At 35.6% G+C, this 20,370-nt stretch overlaps 3 protein-coding genes across 4 annotated transcripts in view; 1 reads left to right on the forward strand and 2 right to left on the reverse strand.

Moving 5' to 3' along the window:
- LOC131431223 (facilitated trehalose transporter Tret1-like) overlaps positions 1-10,419 on the reverse strand; it is a 254,167-nt gene extending 243,748 nt beyond the window's left edge. The window contains exon 1 of one of the 2 annotated variants that reach the window (XM_058596816.1): positions 10,398-10,419. The gene's annotated coding sequence lies outside the window, so the exon portion shown is untranslated. Of the gene's footprint in view, positions 1-10,039; positions 10,136-10,397 lie in introns of those variants that run through there. The other variant, XM_058596815.1, reaches the window with a different exon arrangement.
- A 4,669-nt stretch (positions 10,420-15,088) lies between these two features.
- LOC131431228 (proteasome subunit beta type-6) lies at positions 15,089-16,119 on the forward strand. Its single transcript, XM_058596820.1, has 3 exons — positions 15,089-15,296; positions 15,352-15,551; positions 15,614-16,119. Exons 1-3 carry the CDS (start codon positions 15,252-15,254, stop codon positions 16,047-16,049), a joined length of 681 nt encoding a protein of 226 aa, XP_058452803.1. The 5' UTR covers positions 15,089-15,251; the 3' UTR covers positions 16,050-16,119.
- A 6-nt stretch (positions 16,120-16,125) lies between these two features.
- LOC131431227 (dnaJ homolog subfamily C member 21) lies at positions 16,126-17,991 on the reverse strand. The gene is made up of 2 exons (XM_058596819.1): positions 17,063-17,991; positions 16,126-17,011 (listed from the first exon to the last, which is right to left on the reverse strand). Exons 1-2 carry the CDS (start codon positions 17,869-17,871, stop codon positions 16,228-16,230), a joined length of 1,593 nt encoding a protein of 530 aa, XP_058452802.1. The 5' UTR covers positions 17,872-17,991; the 3' UTR covers positions 16,126-16,227.
- Positions 17,992-20,370: the final 2,379 nt, after the last annotated feature.

Raw genomic sequence — 20,370 nt, forward strand, 5'->3', positions numbered from 1 at the left:
AGTACAATAATTGGATCACTTATCGTACTATTTCAACAAGTATAAAATTTCTTCTTTATTCCCATGTCGTTGAAATCACATGTGAATTGAATCGGAATAAAAAAAGGCGGGTGGGTAATGTCGTAACTGGAGGACGTGATGAGTTCTATTGCACACTTCTAGAATTGTAACAGTGCCTCTGTACTATAGAATGACTTATTGACAACAAGCATGGTCCTACCATACAATCAAATAACACGAAACAAAAAGTTTTTGGCATAAAAATGCCACACTCTTCACTCTACGGGACCAAATGTCAATGTCGATAGTCAATAGTACACTACCGAAAACTCGGTTTGAATTGACCTATGTTTCACGAGTCAATCACAGCATGCCGTAACGATGTCATCCGAACCTTCGCTTGAAACTAAACCTAACCCAGTTTCCACTATAACTGCTGTCAAACCGTTTGTTTGAAGGCAGCTTCGAACCTAGTTTCAATGTCATTGGACTGAGAATTGAGTTATGTCGTTTTCGTTTGAGAAAACTGAAACTGACCCAGGGTAGTTTCATGAAACAAACGCATTTCACAAAACTGTGTTGGTTTCGCACACAGGTGATTTGAACAAATCTGAAACTGACACGATTTTCAGCTTCAAACAAACGTTTTGACAACAGTTAGGGTTTGGCATCAAGTGAAAACGACATTAGTTTCGAACCTGATTCTTGTATCGAGTTTGCTCGTACCCCCGTTACTAAGTGCAAACCCAACTCAGTTTCGTTAAAACTGTTTGTTTGATAAAACTACCCTGGGTCAGTTTCAGTTTTCTCAAGCGAAACAAAATAGATATATACTAAACATTGCCATAAACATAGATTTAAAGCTTAGAGAAAATTGACTTCTTAGGATATTTCAAATAGGATAATTTCAAATTTGGCTCCGGTTTATTGATATTGTTTCAAATCTTATGGGTATTTTGGAACAGGTTCGACGAGTAGGCTTCAAACTTTGATATTTCAAGGTACTATTGAACCCAAAATTGCAACTTCCACTTCATCAAAGTTATTTCAAATTCCTACAATATCAGCATTTTTGGAACTCATATGGCGAAAAGATGTCAAAAAGTAATGTTTTAAGCTATTTTCAAATCCGAGATGGCGACATTCTGTGCTGTCAAGTAGGATATGAAAGTTTATATTTTAAGTCATCCTAAAAATAATCTACGTCTCAAAGATCTATTGACACGAGCTAATAATACTATACCCAAGTAGCAAATGCAACTTATTGAACTTTCAAGATGTTTTACAATTGATTTAGGAATGTTATTTATGTTAGATATGTTTAGAAATATATATTAAAATTGGTTGTGCAACTTATCACTGTTAAGTTTCACAATACTACCGAAAAATCACTGTAGAACAACTTAAGTACATCTGAAACAATTGTGCAGTAAATCACCAACTTGTTCATGTTTCACTAGAAGCTCTACAAAAAATTTCACATCGTCATGTAAAACGGGAGTAACTATAACAATTGTGCAACTTATCAAAAACTTTCCAAACGGCTGTCATAATTGTACCAGGCACAATATACGTCGAAATTGCTATAAATCTCTTGTGGGAGAAAAATTAGTGAAATGATTGATGCTCTCTGCAAGGCAAAAAAGGCTAAGCCGAATTGATAACGATGCTGTAAAAAATATATTTCTGCAGAGTCCGCATTGTTTTGGCTGCCTCATGGATTTTTAGATCAGTGTGTGCAGTTTTCTTCAGTTTTAGAAAAACATTGATATAAAATTCAAAACTTGCAAAAAAGTTGTGCAAGTTTTATCTGTTTGAATTGAACGCAAAACTTGCAGACATGAGATTATTATCATAAAAGTTGCAGGAATACAGCGTTATATACGCAATGAAAACAAAAATCAATCAGATAATTTGTATTCGGTTTTCATCTCGCGAAAAAAAATAAGCAGACCTGACATCACTTTTCAAAGATATTGAACGAAAAGTTAATTTCATCACAGTTACTCGCATAGTTATATATTACCGCTTGTGCAACTTGTTTTTGCAACTACAGCACACGGACTTGCCAAAATAATACCTACAGTGTTTATCACAAATGTCGGGCCCTCTAAGATATATAACTGTACTGTATTGTTGTTTAATTCAACTAGAAGATTAAAACTGATAAAAAACGAAACGTAGAGGGTTTTCTTCCGAAATATTAACATGTTAATGTTTCCTGTTATTTAGATAATATATGTCATTACGTTGGGTGAACCATTTTCTATTCAACTCACTGTTACAATCGAAGCCATATTGGAAAATATTCAAGAAAAAATCATTTCGAGATCTTCAGGTTTAATTACACATTAATTTGATTAAAATCGTTTGACAATTTTAAAGAATGTTTGAATACACGTATTTTAAACACCATTCCGATGATTCTCATTAAAAATAATAGACTGTTATTTTCACAGAAATTTGTGTACAATCATCAAAACACGTTAATTTAAAAGCGCTTGAAAATTTCGGACGTACGAATACATGTATCACCATAAAAATGAAGCTCGTTGTCGATTTTTCATTTACATTATCATTTTTCATGTGCAGATTATTTTACAAAATCCATGTTTGTGTTGAGAGCAGTTGTATTGAAAATCAAATGTGAAACTTATTTATTAGAAATTATGTTTGTTATGTTTTTGTAAACGTGACTCCATTTCTTGTTTACATTACGTAGCAGATTGCATGAGTTTCACAATTGTTTTTTCGCTGATTTTATTTTTACCTTTTTGATGGAATCGACGCATGAGTTTTTGCATCAGTTGCACAATCGTTGTGAATAAATGTTCGTAATAACGGATGAACTTGAAAGTATGTTGCACAACACAGAAAAATTGCGCTTTTTCCATAACACAACAGTTACTAGAATAGTGATATAAACTAACTTGATAAATTGCACAATCAGTAGAAATATACAGGACAGCAACTTACCATGCTACTTGGGTAGGAAATACAGCATAAGAAAATAGTTCATAATGTGCTACTTATTTGTAAGAGCTAAATGCAGTTCATAAAAAACCTATTTTAGTTCACCTAGTGGTGTAATGATGCTGTTCTCATATTAATCATACTATCATACATAATACTGTGGTATTCTTCAAAATAATTTTCTTCGATTCTTAAAAGAATAACCGAAATCGGTTTGTTTGACCGTCTACTGATAAAAACTATCAATAGGAGAAGATTTGAGGCCGATTTAGAAATTTACACACACACATACAGAGAGAGAGAGAGATTTTGCGTACTCGACTAATTGAGTCGAATGGTATATTGGTGTGTGTGTGTGTGTGTGTGTGTGTGTGTGTGTGTGTGTGTGTGTGTGTGTGTGTGTGTGTGTGTGTGTGTGTGTGTGTGTGTGTGTGTGTGTGTGTGTGTGTGTGTGTGTGTGTGTGTGTGTGTTCAAAAGTCGGTTTTCACAGTGATTACATAACCTTTCTATATGAGAAAGGCAAAAAGATTATAGATTTATGATATGGAAATCCGAGGAGAAATATTAGTCTTTAATTTAAATTCTCAATTTTGATATTTTGTAGTTTTCTAAAGAAATAGTTCAAAATAAATAAATCCGTAGAGATTCGTAGAGAATGCATAAATCCGTGAATATCCGTCAATGTTGGAAATTTTCACAACAGACTTGCCGGAAACATATAAATAAAACAGGCATCAAACAAAGCAAACAAATCACTGGTGGCACTTGTCATGTACAAAAATCTCTATTTGCGAAGCGGAAGTTTTCAAAAAAGTTTAACCTTAGCTTTAGAATCCTACAATCCAGACCAAGAAATTAAATCATAAGTTTAGTTCGAGAATTATGGCGCTGAACTCATTTTCAAAACCCAAGATCCGAATTTAGTTCTTGAACTGAATTCTAAACATGAATTCCAAACCGTAATAAAGGAAATGAATTCAGTTCTAAATTTTGATCCAGAATCCATGTTCCGAATTTAGTTCTAGCATGCAGGTTCTTAATTCTGGGCAAAAATCCTGGAACTTTAATGAGGAATTAAATTCTGAAAATGAATTCAGTTCGAAAATTCAGGTTCGGAGTTCAGATCTAACATTCAGTTCCAGAATCCACATCTAAAATCCTGAATTTCGTTCATGAATTCTGAGGTTAAAATCCTAATTAGAATTCTGGATTCGAGTCGATAACCTAAACTAAAATCTGTTCCAAAATCTAATCATGAAACCTGTTTCAGAAAAAATAAAATTGTCACAGTTTTTAATACTGAACCTGTTAATCTGAGCTGAACTGAGCTGAGCTGAAGTAGATCGCCCGTAGTTGCACTTCGTGATTGACCAAATGAGTGGAAATGTACAATGAACCAAGAAAATTAAACTTGGGAGAAGCAAATCATTTTCACTGTACATACCCACTTACTCGTAACTTTTTATTAAATGATCAATAACGACGCTGGCTACGACCAAAGACTGTGCTACTGAGGGAAAGGAAGGAATGTTAGTCCGATACTCGTTGTTTCTAGAAACCGCGGGTAGCACTGTATCTCCACGAGCATCACGGGATAGGAGATTTGTTAGTAGAGAGGGAAAGAGATCCGGATATGTTTTGGTAAACAATATGATCTCAACAAAACCTGATTTTCGATACTCAGGAGAAATATAATAAGTAAGAAAAATATAAAATATCTCCAAGGAACGATCTCACCAGTATCACTTTTCTCCTGCTCGTTCTGCTGTCAGCAACGCGAAATGACCACTAAAAGAATAAAATAAAAACACTCACGAATGGGTCCGCTGCAGACCAACCCTAGACATTAAGTCTGAATGACACGATCGACTTGTAAACTTTCACATTCCATAGAAATCCGACAACACCGACAATGACATGCAGACGGCGCTTCGATCGATTAACAGGTTAAAATCGTTGACTTTTGGGGCGGCAAATTCACAGTATCCGCTTGAGCATCTTTAGTTTCGCGGATCAATATTATTCAATAAATAGCACTCTCACTACTATACACATACTTGTGACACCTGCACTATCACTCAAAATAACTATTCCAACCAAATTTTTAACTATACTTATCAAACAACACATTGAAATTATACTTTCTTGGGAGCAGTACCAGGACATCGCATCGCACTCCCAGTGATGCCAACTCTCTCCTTAATACTGAACCTGTTAATCTATAACTAAATTTCTCGGTTAATTTTTCAAAAGGGCGTATAAGCAAGTGACAGTTTCACTTTAATCACTCTCCCTTTCGATTATTGTGATGTGATTAAAAAGATTTTCTTTGATATCACTATTCTATTTAAAAGTCGAAAGTTTCGGGTATCATTTCATGCAAAGAGTGGAGTGATAAACGTGGAAACCGCTTGGTAATTAATAGAAGAGAAAGTAAACAAAGAGAAACTGTCACTTGCTTATACGCCCTTTTGAAAAATTAACCGAGATTTTCAAACTAACCTGAAATTAAGTTCAGAATTTTGGTAAACCAGAATACAGGTCTTGAATTCAGTTTTAGAAGTCAAGTTGAATAATAACGGTAAATATCGATTTTATATCTTGTCCAAGACAGTCAACAAAAAATCCATGACAGAAACAAAGAACAGAGAAATTGAAATGTTAATTAAAGAGCAATTGCATTCCAATCTAAATCAAGCGAATTTGCTTCAACTAAACAAAACTAATAGTATTATATTCATCTGTGTATCAGCGAGGCAAAAAAAACTAAACAGCTTAGCTTTACTAAGAAGTAATCTAATAAATCCCTTAAGACATATAAAACTGATCTCTATAAAATATCTATAAAACATAAGATCTAAAATAATTGCAGTGTGTTAATTAATAATTCGAGCCAAATATTTTTCGGAAACTTATGATACTTTACTTTACCAATGTATGTCGAGCAGGCCCGTGCGCAGTAATTATTCCTGGGGGGAGGGGTTTCAAGGGGAGAGGTGGGTGTCCACTATATTGACAATGTAAAACGAATTCTGACAGGCTCGTGCGCAAAAATCATTAAAGGGGGGGACAATTTTGTCGAACATTTTTTAGCGAAAACGATAAAAAAAATAGTTCCACTGCATGTAAGTATTGGGCTTTACTCTAGAGAAAAGATACGCGTTATTGAGAGCGGTGGTAGTCGGTACTTCGGGCACGCACTATACAAATGCGTAACATCGATGACTGCATTTCCAGTAACACTTGACAGAAAGTGGGAAAGGCGCCAAAATTTGAAAAAGAAAGTTGCGTCATCCACAATATTGAAACTGTAAAAAAAATTCTGAAAACGTAGTATGAATTGTCAAGTTATTTGCACTTTAATATAATCCATTGTTCATGAAACTTAATTTAAAAAAAATTCTTCATGGGGGGGTTAAAACCCCCAAACCCCCCCCCCCCCCCCTGCGCACGGGCCTGATATCGAGCAGTAAAGTATTTGATGAATTGAGCATCTTGAAGCACCTTACTTATGCAATGATAGAAGATTGAAGGTTGGATAATACCAAAGACATCATATTAACAAGATATCCAGTTCTCACATTTCCCGAACAAGTCATTGGCAACACCCGTTTTTGAGAGCATGGCGCCCTCAGGCGAGTCCGCATCGAATCTTGTACATAGAAGTAGGAGGGAGAAATGTCAAATTCGTGCGCGCCAAAATAGTAGCACTGCGCGCCAATACAATTGACATGGTATGTTGAATGTTATGCCGTGTGATGGCGTTGCTGAGCCGAAGATCGATTTCGTTCCAAGCTGACAGGGTCTGATAAAACCGATAACATATATTCCATTTTCCATTAAGGTTCTACTTACAATCTTAAAAGAACAACTATTGTTGAAAAACGCGTAAGCATTTTTCATCGCTACTGCTAGATGAATCATCAAGAAAAAGCATTAGTGTTTCAAATAAACTGATATTTCTCCTTCGAAATTCCTCTCAATGACAGCGAAGAAAACTGCTTTTGAGTTTTGCAACAATGCCTGTTTTCCTATGATTGTAAATTGCCCCTTAAAAATGCAATGTTCAACCATAACTCTGAAAGGGTTGAACCGATTGTTACTGAACTTGGCATACGTACTTCTAGTGCATTAGGGGTAGCCATGTGTTTTTTTAAAGTGGGGCCCGTACCGAGGGCCCTCAGATGAAAAGTTACTGAAGATTACTTAAGTACCTAATTCTCGGTGTGCCTTTTATCAGCATTTTTAACAGACACTTTAAACTTTTCCACTGGAACTGTCATTATGGAATAATCAAATTAAATTGTTGACTGTTGCTGAGAGAAGGTTATTGTATTATATTTCTTTATGTTTACTGTCATGTTATTTCTGTAACACAAGACTTTCTTAGACTTTCTTTTTCAGTAGTATTTTGCCAGATTATTTATTTTTTTTAGCTGAGATTAGTCTGATTCCACTACTAGGGTGCTTCACAAAATGAAGCTCTTTGGTGTGAGGGAGTGTGATGGGCATAAAAAAAATAATTAAAAAAACAAAAATATTTATAAAGCACAACAATCCTCAAGACTTTTGATGATGCCATATATTCTGAGATCATTTACATTCCTACTTTATATAACGACAATTCACTGCAAGGGGTGCCGATTCATGGAGAACGAAAAACATCTTCTAAATTTATAGCTCATAATAGTAGGTGGTCACACAAGTATACTTTGGCTATTTTGGGTTCAGATTTCAGTTCCGGATGTAGTGGTCTGAAATTCCAAAACGGAACCCACATAAATTTCTCAGAGATAAATTAACGTTTGAGTACAGATATTAGTACGAAAAAAATAATTGAGGGTGATACCCAAGTAACGCTTGTAACTTACAAACGAGTAACGCTTGTAACGCTTCGTAACGTCTATAACTCATAAAAAGTAACCCATGTAACGCTTCGTAACACCTACAGCTCACAAAAAAGTAACGCATGTAACACTTCGTAACGTCAAAAATTTATAAAAAGTAACATATGTAACGCTTGTAACTTACAAATGAGTAACGCTTGTAACGCTTCGTAACACCTATAGCTTACAGAAAAGTATCGCATGTAACGCCCATAACTTACTGAAAAATAACGCATGAAACGCCTATGATTCACAAAAATTTAAAACATGTAACGCTTTGTAACGCCGAAGACTCACAAAAAATGCATGTAAAGGTTCGTAACGCCTATAACTTAATAAATAACGCATATAACGCTTCGTAATGCCTATAACTCACAAAAACAGGAATGTATGTAACACTCCGCAATGCCTATAACTTACAAAAAAGTAATGCATGTAACGCTTCGTAACGCCTATAACTTACTGAAAAGTAACGTATGTAACTTCATAACACCTATGACTCACAAAAAAGTAACGCATGTAACGCTTCGTAATGTCTAAAGTGACATTGGTCTTACCAATCACGCTACGCCTTTTAGTGCCAAAAATTGTAATTTTTCTGTTTATACGTAGGCAATATTTTTTCACGGTAATGAAATAGCAAATAAGTAAAACTTTTGAAAACTTATTACAGCTTAATTAAAATGATCGGTTTCATGTGGCTGAATCGGATGAACTTAAATAAAAAAAAACTTTCTCTCTGGTTATCCGGTGGCTGTCAAAAAAAACGTACCCAACGTCAGCTTATCAGACTGCTAGAAATAAAATGCTAATAACCTGAATCCATGTACAAGTTTAAATCCGAACATCAAATGCATGAATCATGAAAACAATTGTGCCAGCTGTCGTTTCTAAGATGACGATTCAACAAATCGCAACATCTACCAATGTGAGATCCCCTGAAAGGAGTAAAACAAATTTATCGATTTAAATTCGACGAATCCATCTTTCGATAATCAAAAGTTGGTTGTACTCAATTTTTCATCAGCTTTTAGCTTTTTACGATGGAACATGTTATTTGAGAGTCGTTTCAATTGAAAAGCGAGAAATGACCATACTCGTTAGTCGATTAAGTTATTGTCATGTCGCATAAATGCATAAATATTCAGACATGTAGCGATCATAGATTAAGTAGGAAGCTTCTAATAATTTAAATCTATATCTTTATACACATAGAAAAAAACACAAACTAAGCTTCCTCGACAATAATAATTATAATGAACAACTGTTTCCTCGTACTCCATTATATACTTTTCTTTAAAGCTTTCAAAAACCTTTATGAATACGATGACAAGTACTGGAATATCTTCCACTCGGATTTGAATTTAAATTCTCATTTTTACTCGCTAGTCTCACGATCGATTTGAATGCACCATCTTTTTTCAACTACACAGAGCTCAGATTCATATCTGTAAACCTATGAGGTAAAACTGCTAATGATACAATTTATCCAACAACCAAGCACGAGGACCCAATTTTCATCCATCAATCGATTGTTGTCACAGTTGCAGTATGGAACAATTCCCAATATGTTCAGCTAAGCGGCCCAGTTTTGGAAGCTGCCCAGGCAAGCCTCCGGTTAAGCCCCAATCCTGCCTCCGCGGTCAGCACAACGCGTGTTTTGAAAACTCTCGCTGCATAATCAATGCTTCTTACACTCACACAAATACAGAATAACAGATGTGCGAATAAAATAATCATTCCACTGCGTCACTCTCATGTCGCATCCACTAATATGAAAACTAAGACGAAAACTAGATACGAATGAAAAATCATCTCATCACTGAAAATTTCGTATTACTGCAGAAATGAACCGTGCAAAAGCAGGAATCACATGGTTCTGCTTAATTTAACATTGCTCTCAATGCAGCCACATACACCTTCAGAACGACCTTTCAACATCCATATACGATGACTCTTCCACAAGCTTTCCGTCTTCGTACAACGATGAACATAATCAATTTATCTTCCGAAAACATTAATTCCTCACGATTTTCTCCGAAAACAATAAAACATCAAATAAAGCTAATCGCACATGACCTAATAGACCGTAAAAACTTTAAACTCGCAGAACTAGCCATCATCTGAGTATGCATAAAAACAAGATTCTGAAAAAAGCACACATCCTGAAAATATTTACCACACTACAACGTGAACGAGATTTCCACGCGCCTATTGCTTTTGCAACTCGCATCACAACTGAGAGCCTCCAGCAGACATCAGCACTAGCCGCAGCAAAGAGAATCAGTCCCAGTGTCGTTCAAGTAGCAGCACTCGCAGGCGAAAACAGCAGAAAATTCGCCACATTCACACACCGCCACTATTACGAAAGTATTCGTGAGCATTTGACGATTTTTCCTCGGTCACCACGTGAAAACAACGTTGGGAAAAGCGAGATGGAACAAAAACATTTCCAGACATGTTATTGTCAAATCTTGCCTGATCCTTTTCGACCGTTCTCTTCACCCTTTAAGACACGTGAGAAAATTTATGCTTACCCCGCTATATTCGGAAATAATCGAGAGAAACACAGAGACTGTGTGCATCAGTAACCGGGCACATTGGCAAACTGTGCTGGGAAAGGTCGGAAACTGACATTCCGATAGGAAAAAGCTGTATGAAATAATTTCCGCTGGGAAATAACAGAGAGAAATGATATTATTCTCTTCGCTTCGATCCAATCTGAAGCTAAGTACTCACCGTACGGATTGCATATCTATGGCTTCTGAATAATGTAAAACTCGGTATCTACCGGCATTGCGGCAATTGCTTACTCTGGTAGGACAACTGACAGATTTGGGTCTACGCGTGGATGAAATATCGGTATTCAACATGTTTTCTTGAAACCAAAAATGCTTTTAAAAATCATGTCCCTTCTAATTTTATGTACCAAATTTCACGTTGATGTCAGAATCAGATGTTCCACACGGCCAAACTGGTGTCGCTAGCTGCTTAAAATTATGCGTGAAACTTTAACAACATGAAAGCACAGAAAAAGTTTCGAAAGACACTTAGTAACATGAATGTACTTTAGAAAATTCTTTTTGGAGCTTAAAAGTTCTGCGTGAAATGTTGGAGATTTCCAAACTCTAATGAAAACTTTGTGACCTTCACTTCGTGTTTGACAAAGAACATCACGTATATTGCATTAGACAATTTGTTCAACTGCAGCTTTTAAGCCGATAATGTTTCGAGTCCGCTTACCGAATGACGAATAATGGTCTTTCTGAAGTTAATAACCATTTATATTGATCGAGAACAACTTTTTCTCATCCTAATATTGCTAATTTGATAATGTTTACGCGTCGGTACAGATTTTTAGTTAGTTTGTTTAACGTACGCAATGAACAAAATCATTTGAAAATATACGAAACAATACGTTTACCCTCATATTGAAACCAGAACAGAAAAATTTAATTGACTCTAACCTAGTTTTTGGCACCAGTATGCATCGGTGCAATCATGCAATAGGTAAGTATGCATCGTCCACACCATTACAAATTATCTTCTTAGAAAAAAAAACGTTCAACGGTGTTCTCTCGTTGGTCCAATACGTTGTATCGCTGGTCCAATCAACGTCCAATTAATCGTTCAACGGGAGGCCAACAAGGGACCTTCGTTTGCCGATTTTCAAACAGACCGTTGAAACGTGTGCCGTTTTTTAGTTTAACAAACCCGGCAGACAGATGTCATTGTCCATTGTTGAGCCATTTTTAAAATGAGGAGTTGGAGCCCCGTTGGACTAGTTTTACTGGAGAATTTTGGATGTTTTCATCCACTTATTTTTCTTAATGAGCACTAAAAACGTGTAGAATACTTTTACTTTATGTAGAATATCGACAAAATAACAAGATCCCAAGTAACAATTTTTGTTATGCTAGCTTGTTTGTGACTAGTTTGCAACCAGATATTTGAGTGATTGTTACTAACATCTAACCACTTGCATGACTCAAAAAGCGCAGTTTCTACTAGTTGTTAAGTCGGCTAAAAATATGTTGTCGTTACGTTGTAATGCCATACTGAAATAACTTATCTTTTCATAACTTGAAAATAACTTGTTTCCAAGTAAACTAGTTGAAACTTAGTCACCATCGACATTATAAACATTTAATGAATCCAGAATACTTTTCTATCATCAATAAAAAAGCAGAAGAGTACTTTAAGTCACAAACTTGATACAAGGTACAAATTTCACAACGATCCAAAAACTGTCGAGCGGAATTCAATTTTACTAAACTGTTTTTTATGCGCCTTCAATCCAAATCTGTTTATAAAGATATAAAAATTTAACAACAAAATAACCCTATGTTCAGAATGCTCAAAATTATTCCAAGTAGAGTGATTTCTCATCATTTTAAATTCAAATATCATGAGAACTATAATATTATCACAATCGATGTTCAATCCCTATATTATATTATTCGTGTTTATGACGGTGCATAGAACAAAAATGACTTTTCTGCCTTTCACTATTTTCGGCAAAAAGTAGTTTTGAAAAAAGTAATATCCTGGTTTTATTTACGTTTCACACACTTCTTGAGACTCCATATTGTGTTCGCCATATTCAAACCAACAAAGGTTGTTTTGTTTGCATTTTAGTTATCATAACGTTGGGAAAACTTACCGATAACTGTCTGATATAATGAAGAAATTATATGTTATAATCTTATAATATCTAAGTTATTGCTATATCAATTCACAGTAACGATTCACATATACGTTAACGTATTTATAATGGTTTCGCAACGGAAAATAAACCTTTTTCAACTAGTAGCTAAAAACATAGCTGTGATTAAAGATATGTTAGAATCAAGTAACGATAACTTACAAATGATAGTTAGTTTAATGTTTACGTTATAAAAAAACACTGCTGTCACATTGTTTTAACCAGTATAACATAAAAAACATGTTCGTGCTCTTGTTGCAACATATTTTGGACTTTGTCGTATCAGAACTAGTTGCGGATTGCTACTTGAGATAACACCATATTTCCACACTACTTTTGTAGGAATATTCCGTGCAATGGGTAATATTTTCTGTGCAAATTCAGCAGCTGCAAGATTCATATGGGTGGTCCATAATATAACTGAAACTGTAACAAACGTATCCCCAACAAGCCGTTTTAGTTTTATTTATTCGAACAGTTCTACTGTCAAATTTAAAACTGGTATACATTGCCGTTCTATTTTTTCTATAATTGAAACACAGATAAAACGCTGCTGGGGCTGCCAGTTTATTTTGTTATAAATTCTCAAAGAAAATTTTAAAACTGTCATAAATTATGCATCTAGAACTAGACACTCCTGAATATGCCCTAAGAGCAAATTCAGCAGCTGCAAGATTCATATGGGTGGTCTATAATGTAAATGAAACTGAAACAAACGTATCCCCAGCAATCCGTTTTAGTTTTATTCATTCGACCAGTTCTACTGTCAAATTTAAAACTGGTATACATTGCCGTTCTATTTTTTCTATAATTGAAACACAGGTAAAACGCTGCTGGGGCTGCCAGTTTATTTTGTTATAATTTCTAGATTTAAATTTTAAAACTGACATAAATTATGCATCTAGAACTAGAACACTCCTGAATATGCCCTAAGCTTCTCAATCATACGCTTCATTGAGACTCACGAATTAAACTTCTCAATTTTGCAACATTTTGACAACCGCGACAGCCTTTATTATTGTCTGGTTTGAGATGAGAAGAAAAACAATCAGGTAGGGAAGATGTTCGGTTGCCTGCCCCCCACCATAGCTTTTGACAGAAAGCAGATAGCGTCATTTCGACAAATGTCATGTGTGTGTAATAACAGCACGTTCTTTTTGTGCCGAATACCAAAGCAAACAAAAGCTTGTACTTTTTGCTGCGCTCAAAACAAATTTTAATTGCGTGAAAATCTACACAAAATTTTTAATGACTTTTTCTATAGTATCATAAATTGAAAAACATCAATCGAAAAGGTGAGTGGATTGAATATTTATTACGTGAAATCGATCTATTTCAAGATTTAATACCGGATGCTATAAAAATTTCCGCAATCAAAGGTTTTTTTTCGTCATTTTTGAAATGTCTACCGATTTCGATTACCCCATTTGTTTGCGAAAAATTGTCAGTGATATGCAGTTATTGTATTACTTGACATCACGGGTGATAAGCAACACGTGGACAACTTGACGCCTTCAATACATCCGTCATATAAGTAGAAACTTTGGTTCTGTGATTCTGTTAGCCATGGCGACTTCAAACAAATCGCCCATGTCAAGGAAAATTAACTTTATTGCACTGATGAATGCAATTAAACGTTGCTTGTTGGACAAGAAGCCAATAAGTTCGACTGCAGCAATGTATTCAATCCCGCGAAGCCGGTGGAAAACCGGCCTAATAAACACCAAAGGCACCACCATTAAAATCATTGGCGAAGAGAGACAAGGCGAAGTCACCATCAGACAATTAAGACTTTTGTCCAAAACGCCTCCGAAAAGAATAAATTCCTTCTTGGTAATTTCATTTTTTACTTTCAGTAAAAGAAAAAAACTCAAATAAAAATTTACGAAACTTTGTCAAACGAAGTAAGTTTTTCACGAAGTTCTTCTTACGTTCTCTGTATTGCAATTATTATACCACTTGTAATCATTTTATTTCCAGTGCAAGATAAACACAAATCTGATGGAATGTCAAATTTTGTTTTCTTTTTGTGTAAACGCCTCTAGTAGTGAAACTTCTGATTGATTCAAACAACAAAACATTAGTTGCCCATCAAACTTAATAAATAGTCATTTCAAACCATGATATCGTGCACAGAAAAAATAACGGAATTTACACTACATGAAAATCAATAATAATATGAAAAAGACATCAGTTGAAACGAGAATTTGATTGAAAATCGTCATCGATGTAGAACTAAATTGTAATGATGGTTGATTGTTTAATGAATAAAAGACTGTATTTTTAGATAAACGTGCAGCTGTTTAATAAAAATATATTAAGAAAATAAAGAACATTAATGTAACTTAATAATCAATTTCTTGCTGCAAACATTTGCATCACATAATTGAATTTATTCTTACAACTTGTTTCTGCATGTACATTTCTATTGCACATGTACGCCACCTCATGGTGAAGGATGTTTAAGATATCGCAATCAGAATGAGGTAGTAGATTCCAATATGACGTTCAGATTGAAATGTCAAAATCGGAACCGCATCAAGAATTCGCTTTGTCATTTACTTATTTTCGCCTCATAGCTCGTAAACAGTTTTTGGAGTAGTTTAATTTCACAGGAAAATTGTAATTTGTTGAATACAAACTTAATACTTCCGTTGGTGACTATTTTGATAAACATCTTTCTATCATGGAATGCTCAAATGACTGGAGAACCGCTCCCCACAGCACCGGTGTAAGTAAATCTATTGTAAATGTTAGGTTAAGTACCTGGTTCGATTTCATTCTAGACCACAATAATGGCCGTGGAATTCGACGGCGGAGTTGTCATCGGTGCGGATTCACGTACCAGTACTGGTACTTACGTAGCAAATCGCGTTACAGACAAATTGACCAAGCTTACTGACAACATCTATTGTTGCCGTTCCGGATCTGCAGCTGATACGCAAGCAATTGCTGACATTGTGGCATATTCGCTGTATTATCATGAGTATGATAAAGTGATGTTGATTGCAATGAACTCCTACATAAGTAATGGTATCTCACTTTCAGAAATCAAACAGGAGAACAGTCTTTGGTGTCGGATGCCGCCAGTGAGTTCCGTCAGTATTGCTACAATTACCGGGATTCACTTTCTGCTGGAATTATAGTAGCTGGATGGGATAAAAAATTCGGTGGTCAGGTTTATTCTGTTCCGTTAGGAGGAATGCAAATTCGTCAAAGTGTTACCATCGGCGGCTCGGGAAGCTCATACATCTATGGCTTTGTTAAAGAACACTACCGAGAGGGAATGCCGAAGGACGAATGTGTTGAATTTGTCAAAAAATCTGTTTTTCACGCAATGTACCATGATGGCAGTTCGGGAGGAGTTTGTCGTATAGGAGTCATTACTAAAGACGGTGTGGAGCGTCAAGTTTTCTTTGCTCCTCGTGATTATGAGAACGTCGACGCGATTAAAGCCGGACCCTCAGTTGCATTAAAAGCTTAAGATCATCAACGAACGTATGAATAAGATTAATTTCTGATTTATTAAAAAGGGTTGAGAAAAAACAAACGAATTACCGAACATGTTTTGTTTATTGTGAAACTACACGGAAATATTTCTTATTCGATTTAAGATGGTTAATATAAATGACTACCTATTTACATATTCAAGAACTACTAACTTAAACTTTTTTTTTCGCTTCTCTCCTCCTTTGCACTTCCCTGAGTCCAATTCTCATGCCTTTTTTCTTGAATTTTTTTTCGACAGTGTGGCCAGTCTGTTTCAAGTGATTGAACAATTTGTTCTTAGAACTAAATTGTTCATTGCAAGTTAAACATTTTTGATCCAAATCACCTGCGTCGTATTGTTTGCTATTTCCAGCCTCGTCCTCGTTCTTTGTTGAATTAGTCGCAGAGATGTCTTTAGCAGTACTGTTGTTATTTTGAGATCCCTCCTTGATTTTGGACGTTCCTTTCTTACTTTTCTTAGAAATACTCCAATCCTCATCACTGTCTTTTAGTGGAGTGTCCCCCGGAATAAGGATGTGATTCGATTCTTCTTCATCGGAAGAAGGTAATTTTCTAAGAGGTTTCTTTTTGTTTTTACCTTTCTTTGATTTACTATCTACATACGTTTCTTCTTCGTTGGTATTATTCCCAGACTCATTTTTCAAATTCGTGGTTTGATTATAGGACAACTCACTATCCTCCTTTCTCATTTGTTCTCTTAGTAGCTCAATATTCTGTTTATGCTTTTTTGATGATTCATGATTTTCGAACGATTTTTTATTGTTGAACATTTTATCACATGCCACACAATAAAGATCGTCGACGTAGAAATTTTCCTCTCCGTTTTCGTCTTTACCGATCACAAGTCCAGCCATTGCATTCCCAACTGTTTTAACGGCTTCATCTTCCTCTTCACACGACTCTTCCGATGCCTGTGCATAAGATGCTTCCAATTTCCTAAATAAAAAAAAGTTGCTAAGTTATCGAGATATAAGGATAGAAACTTACTTCAACTGTTCCTCGTATGCTTCATTAAATATATTCGACGAGTTTTTCTGCTGCTCTTCAATCTCTTTCTGCTTTCGTCGTATTTGATCCAATCGATTTTGTTGAGACTTAAGTCGATTTTGCTCAGCTCTTTTCTCAAGCAATGTTTTGTAAGCTTGCATCCGCTTATCCCGTTTTTTAACAAACAAAACTAACGAACGAATTTCTTCATTTCTCTCTTTTCTAGCTTTTTGTTGTACCTTTCTGTTCTCCTTCTCGATTACCTTGAGAATTCTTCGGTCACGAATCTCACTAATGTTGTGTGGATTCAACCACGCATAACTTTTTTTCGTGCAAAAGCCTTCCCAGTATCCATAAAACAATCGAACCTCTGTTTCATAATCGCTCTTGGAATTGCCGAACTTTGGTATAGCATCAAAATCTACTTCAGATTCTAGAAATTCAATTTCTTCTGATGCGATGGTGTGGAAAACTTCACCGTAAACGGCATAAAATCCTCCGGAATCATCCCCAAAACCCTTGTAACAAGAAGTGGTAAAATATTGAAACAAATCTAAAGAATTATCTTCATAGTTTGTATGGCCGCCTCTCAGAATCTGTTCACGGTGATTATCATACCAGGCCCGTTCTTGTGAATCCGATAGCACATCGTAGGCTGCCTGCACCAACAAAAACTGCTGATTTGCTTCCTCCGAGTTATCCAAGTTTTTATCTGGATGCCAACGAAGAGCTAATTTTCGATACGCTTTCTTAATTTCGTCATCATCTGCAGTTCGAGTGACACCGAGGACTTCGTAGTGGCACTTCATTCCGATAGTGAAAACGATTGGAATTTCCAAGTTACAAAAATGTTCAATCCGTTCTGCACCACCAAACACGGAAAATGAAACTAGGAAAATGCAACATGGAAAACGTGCGTTTGTTTTGATTCCAATTTCTATCTTGGCCTATTGGCACATTGTCGCAAAACTGAAATGTAGAGGCGCTGCTTGTTTAGAGATGATACTTTCAGTAAGAGCTGTCAAATCGGTAGGAAAATTTCTAATTACTCCACCATTTCAACGATTTCTTATGAAAACGGGCAAATTTATTTGGAAAATCATAGTAGAAGTTGAAGAAAAAGTTTTTACTCTGAGGTAAAAATGATCTGTTGATCTAAGTTCGTTGTGCGAAATCTACCGTCTATTCAGAATAGAGTATTAAGGACTATTCACACATTTCGGTTCCGTGACGGTTCAGTGAAAGTACCTTCAGTGAGCCGTCAGTGTTCTTTTTTTGTCGGAACCCTTCCGTTCTGTTTCCGTTCCGGCAGTTACATACCGACTTCAGTGAAAATAAAAAAAATATCGGTGACGACGAATTTGAATTTGCCGGACGGACGCTACACTGACGGCGAGCTGCACTGAAATGGCACGGTGCCGGATAGGTGCGAATGCGCGCATAGAAAACGAATGAAATAATATCAGTATCCGTGCACGGTGTCGTGCCGGCACTGAACCGGACCGGATATGTGTGAATAGTCCTTTAAACATGGTTTGATACAATTTTTCAAATGCCTGGAAATAACAAATAAAGTATCCAAAATAAATAGTACTCGAGCGCTATACATTCTAGTACTCGAGAAATCAACATTACACTGGTTTCTGTTTAAAAAAATGTTGATCCGAAAATTTCTGCAGATTATCCATGTTTAATCGTAGTTTACACTGAAAAAAGTAGTAGTAATCACTTTGAAATCGATTTTCTTCTACTCCGAGAGTACTTTTATTGCTGATATCTATTTGTACTATTGAATAAACAATAAAAATGTTGGATATCACTACTGCCGATATGAAAATTTCCCAAAGGATCCTCCTTTTCTTGGTTCCATTTATCATTGACAGGTGTCGCTACTGGTAAATCAGCTTTGCGACATTGTTCCAATCCTTTATGTACTTCATCGCACGATGCAAAATGTGCACACTTAAAACCATTTCTTGAGCTCGGCATAATAAAATGCCGAAACTGATCAGCAACACGTAAATTTGCTGATTGCTCAGTAATCAATACGCATGTTTCTGAACTTCGTTAAATGCATTCACTGATATTTCGGTAAAATGTTTCACTTTGCCGAAATTTGGCATAATTGCTTGCTGAATTTATCAGTAAACAACAGATATGCCGACATCAGCAGAGACGTATGCCGAGATTTCGGAATATGCGCTAGCTGTTGGCGAGATTCAGCACAACAGCTGTCATTTATTGCCGCGTTACATTTTCGCTTCGCATTGCGCTATTATTAATTCTCTAGTGAAAAAATGGATAATCTCCGAAGAAGTGTGGAACCAGTTGCAAATAAAAATATTGAATAAATAGCTTGAATGTTTCGCTTTATAAAAAACGACTTTATCAGAGCACTCGCGATTATAAGGGAAAACACCCAACTCGGGGCTCAAAGCGTCCTTGAGACAAAACTTTGGGGGATATGCGAAAAAATAACCCAATACATGGAATAATTCAATGGATCAAAGTAAGTTTATTTGAACAATACCGTATATGCATCATTAAATATTGAAATTTTTTGTAAACCAGAAATCAATATATATATATATATATATATATATATATATATATATATATATATATATATATATATATATATATATATATATATATATATATTTATTTATTTATTTATTTTCATATTTCCAGCTCGACTCAAGGCATCCGGAAACGCCGCTGATGGTAGTAATGTCTGAGGAATTTGGCGAAAGAGCCTACTCATTAGTTTGGAGAGATGTAATAATTCCCATAGGACCGGAAATACTGTCTACATTTAAAACTCTTTGCATGGTTTTTACAGTATTCAGTGGCAACAAATTTGTAAGCCTCCTTCAAATATTTATAAAATGAATTTTTGATCCTAAATGGCGTGTTTATAATGTTTAATCACAAACAAAATTAATCGACTAGATTTTTAATTACTGATGATTCGGTAATTTATTTTTTCATTTTTTCGTTTTATTGGATTGCCGAATATTCAGTGAACGTTTCACTGAGCAAACAGTAAATCTTATGCTGACGATTTCGGCAATATTTGACGTTTGTCAAATTTGAGGGTGCCGAGACGCTCAGTAATTTTATTTTTGCCGAGATGATTGCTGATTACTCGGCTGTGCGAATCTCGGCATATTTTTGCCGAGACTCAGCTATAAAATTTAAGTGTGTGTCCTTGAAAATTTGTCGAAGTATTCCGTATTATAATTTGTATTTGGCAAAACTACATGTACCGTTCGAAATTCGAATGGCATACATTCTAGCGTATTGCA

The sequence above is a fragment of the Malaya genurostris genome, chromosome 2, assembly GCF_030247185.1.
Source record: "Malaya genurostris strain Urasoe2022 chromosome 2, Malgen_1.1, whole genome shotgun sequence".
In the NCBI taxonomy this organism is placed as follows: domain Eukaryota; kingdom Metazoa; phylum Arthropoda; class Insecta; order Diptera; family Culicidae; genus Malaya; species Malaya genurostris.

Excerpts from the sequence above, each read along its gene's own strand:
- LOC131431228 (XM_058596820.1), top strand. The coding sequence starts at position 15,252 with ATGGAATGCTCAAATGACTGGAGAACCGCTCCCCACAGCACCGGT. Across the intron at positions 15,297-15,351 it reads CCGCTCCCCACAGCACCGGT|ACCACAATAATGGCCGTGGA; the intron begins GTAAGTAAATCT and ends ATTTCATTCTAG. Across the intron at positions 15,552-15,613 it reads TATTCGCTGTATTATCATGA|AAATCAAACAGGAGAACAGT; the intron begins GTATGATAAAGT and ends TCTCACTTTCAG.
- LOC131431227 (XM_058596819.1), bottom strand. The coding sequence starts at position 17,871 with ATGAAGTGCCACTACGAAGTCCTCGGTGTCACTCGAACTGCAGATGAT. Across the intron at positions 17,012-17,062 it reads GCATACGAGGAACAGTTGAA|GAAATTGGAAGCATCTTATG; the intron begins GTAAGTTTCTAT and ends TTTTTTATTTAG.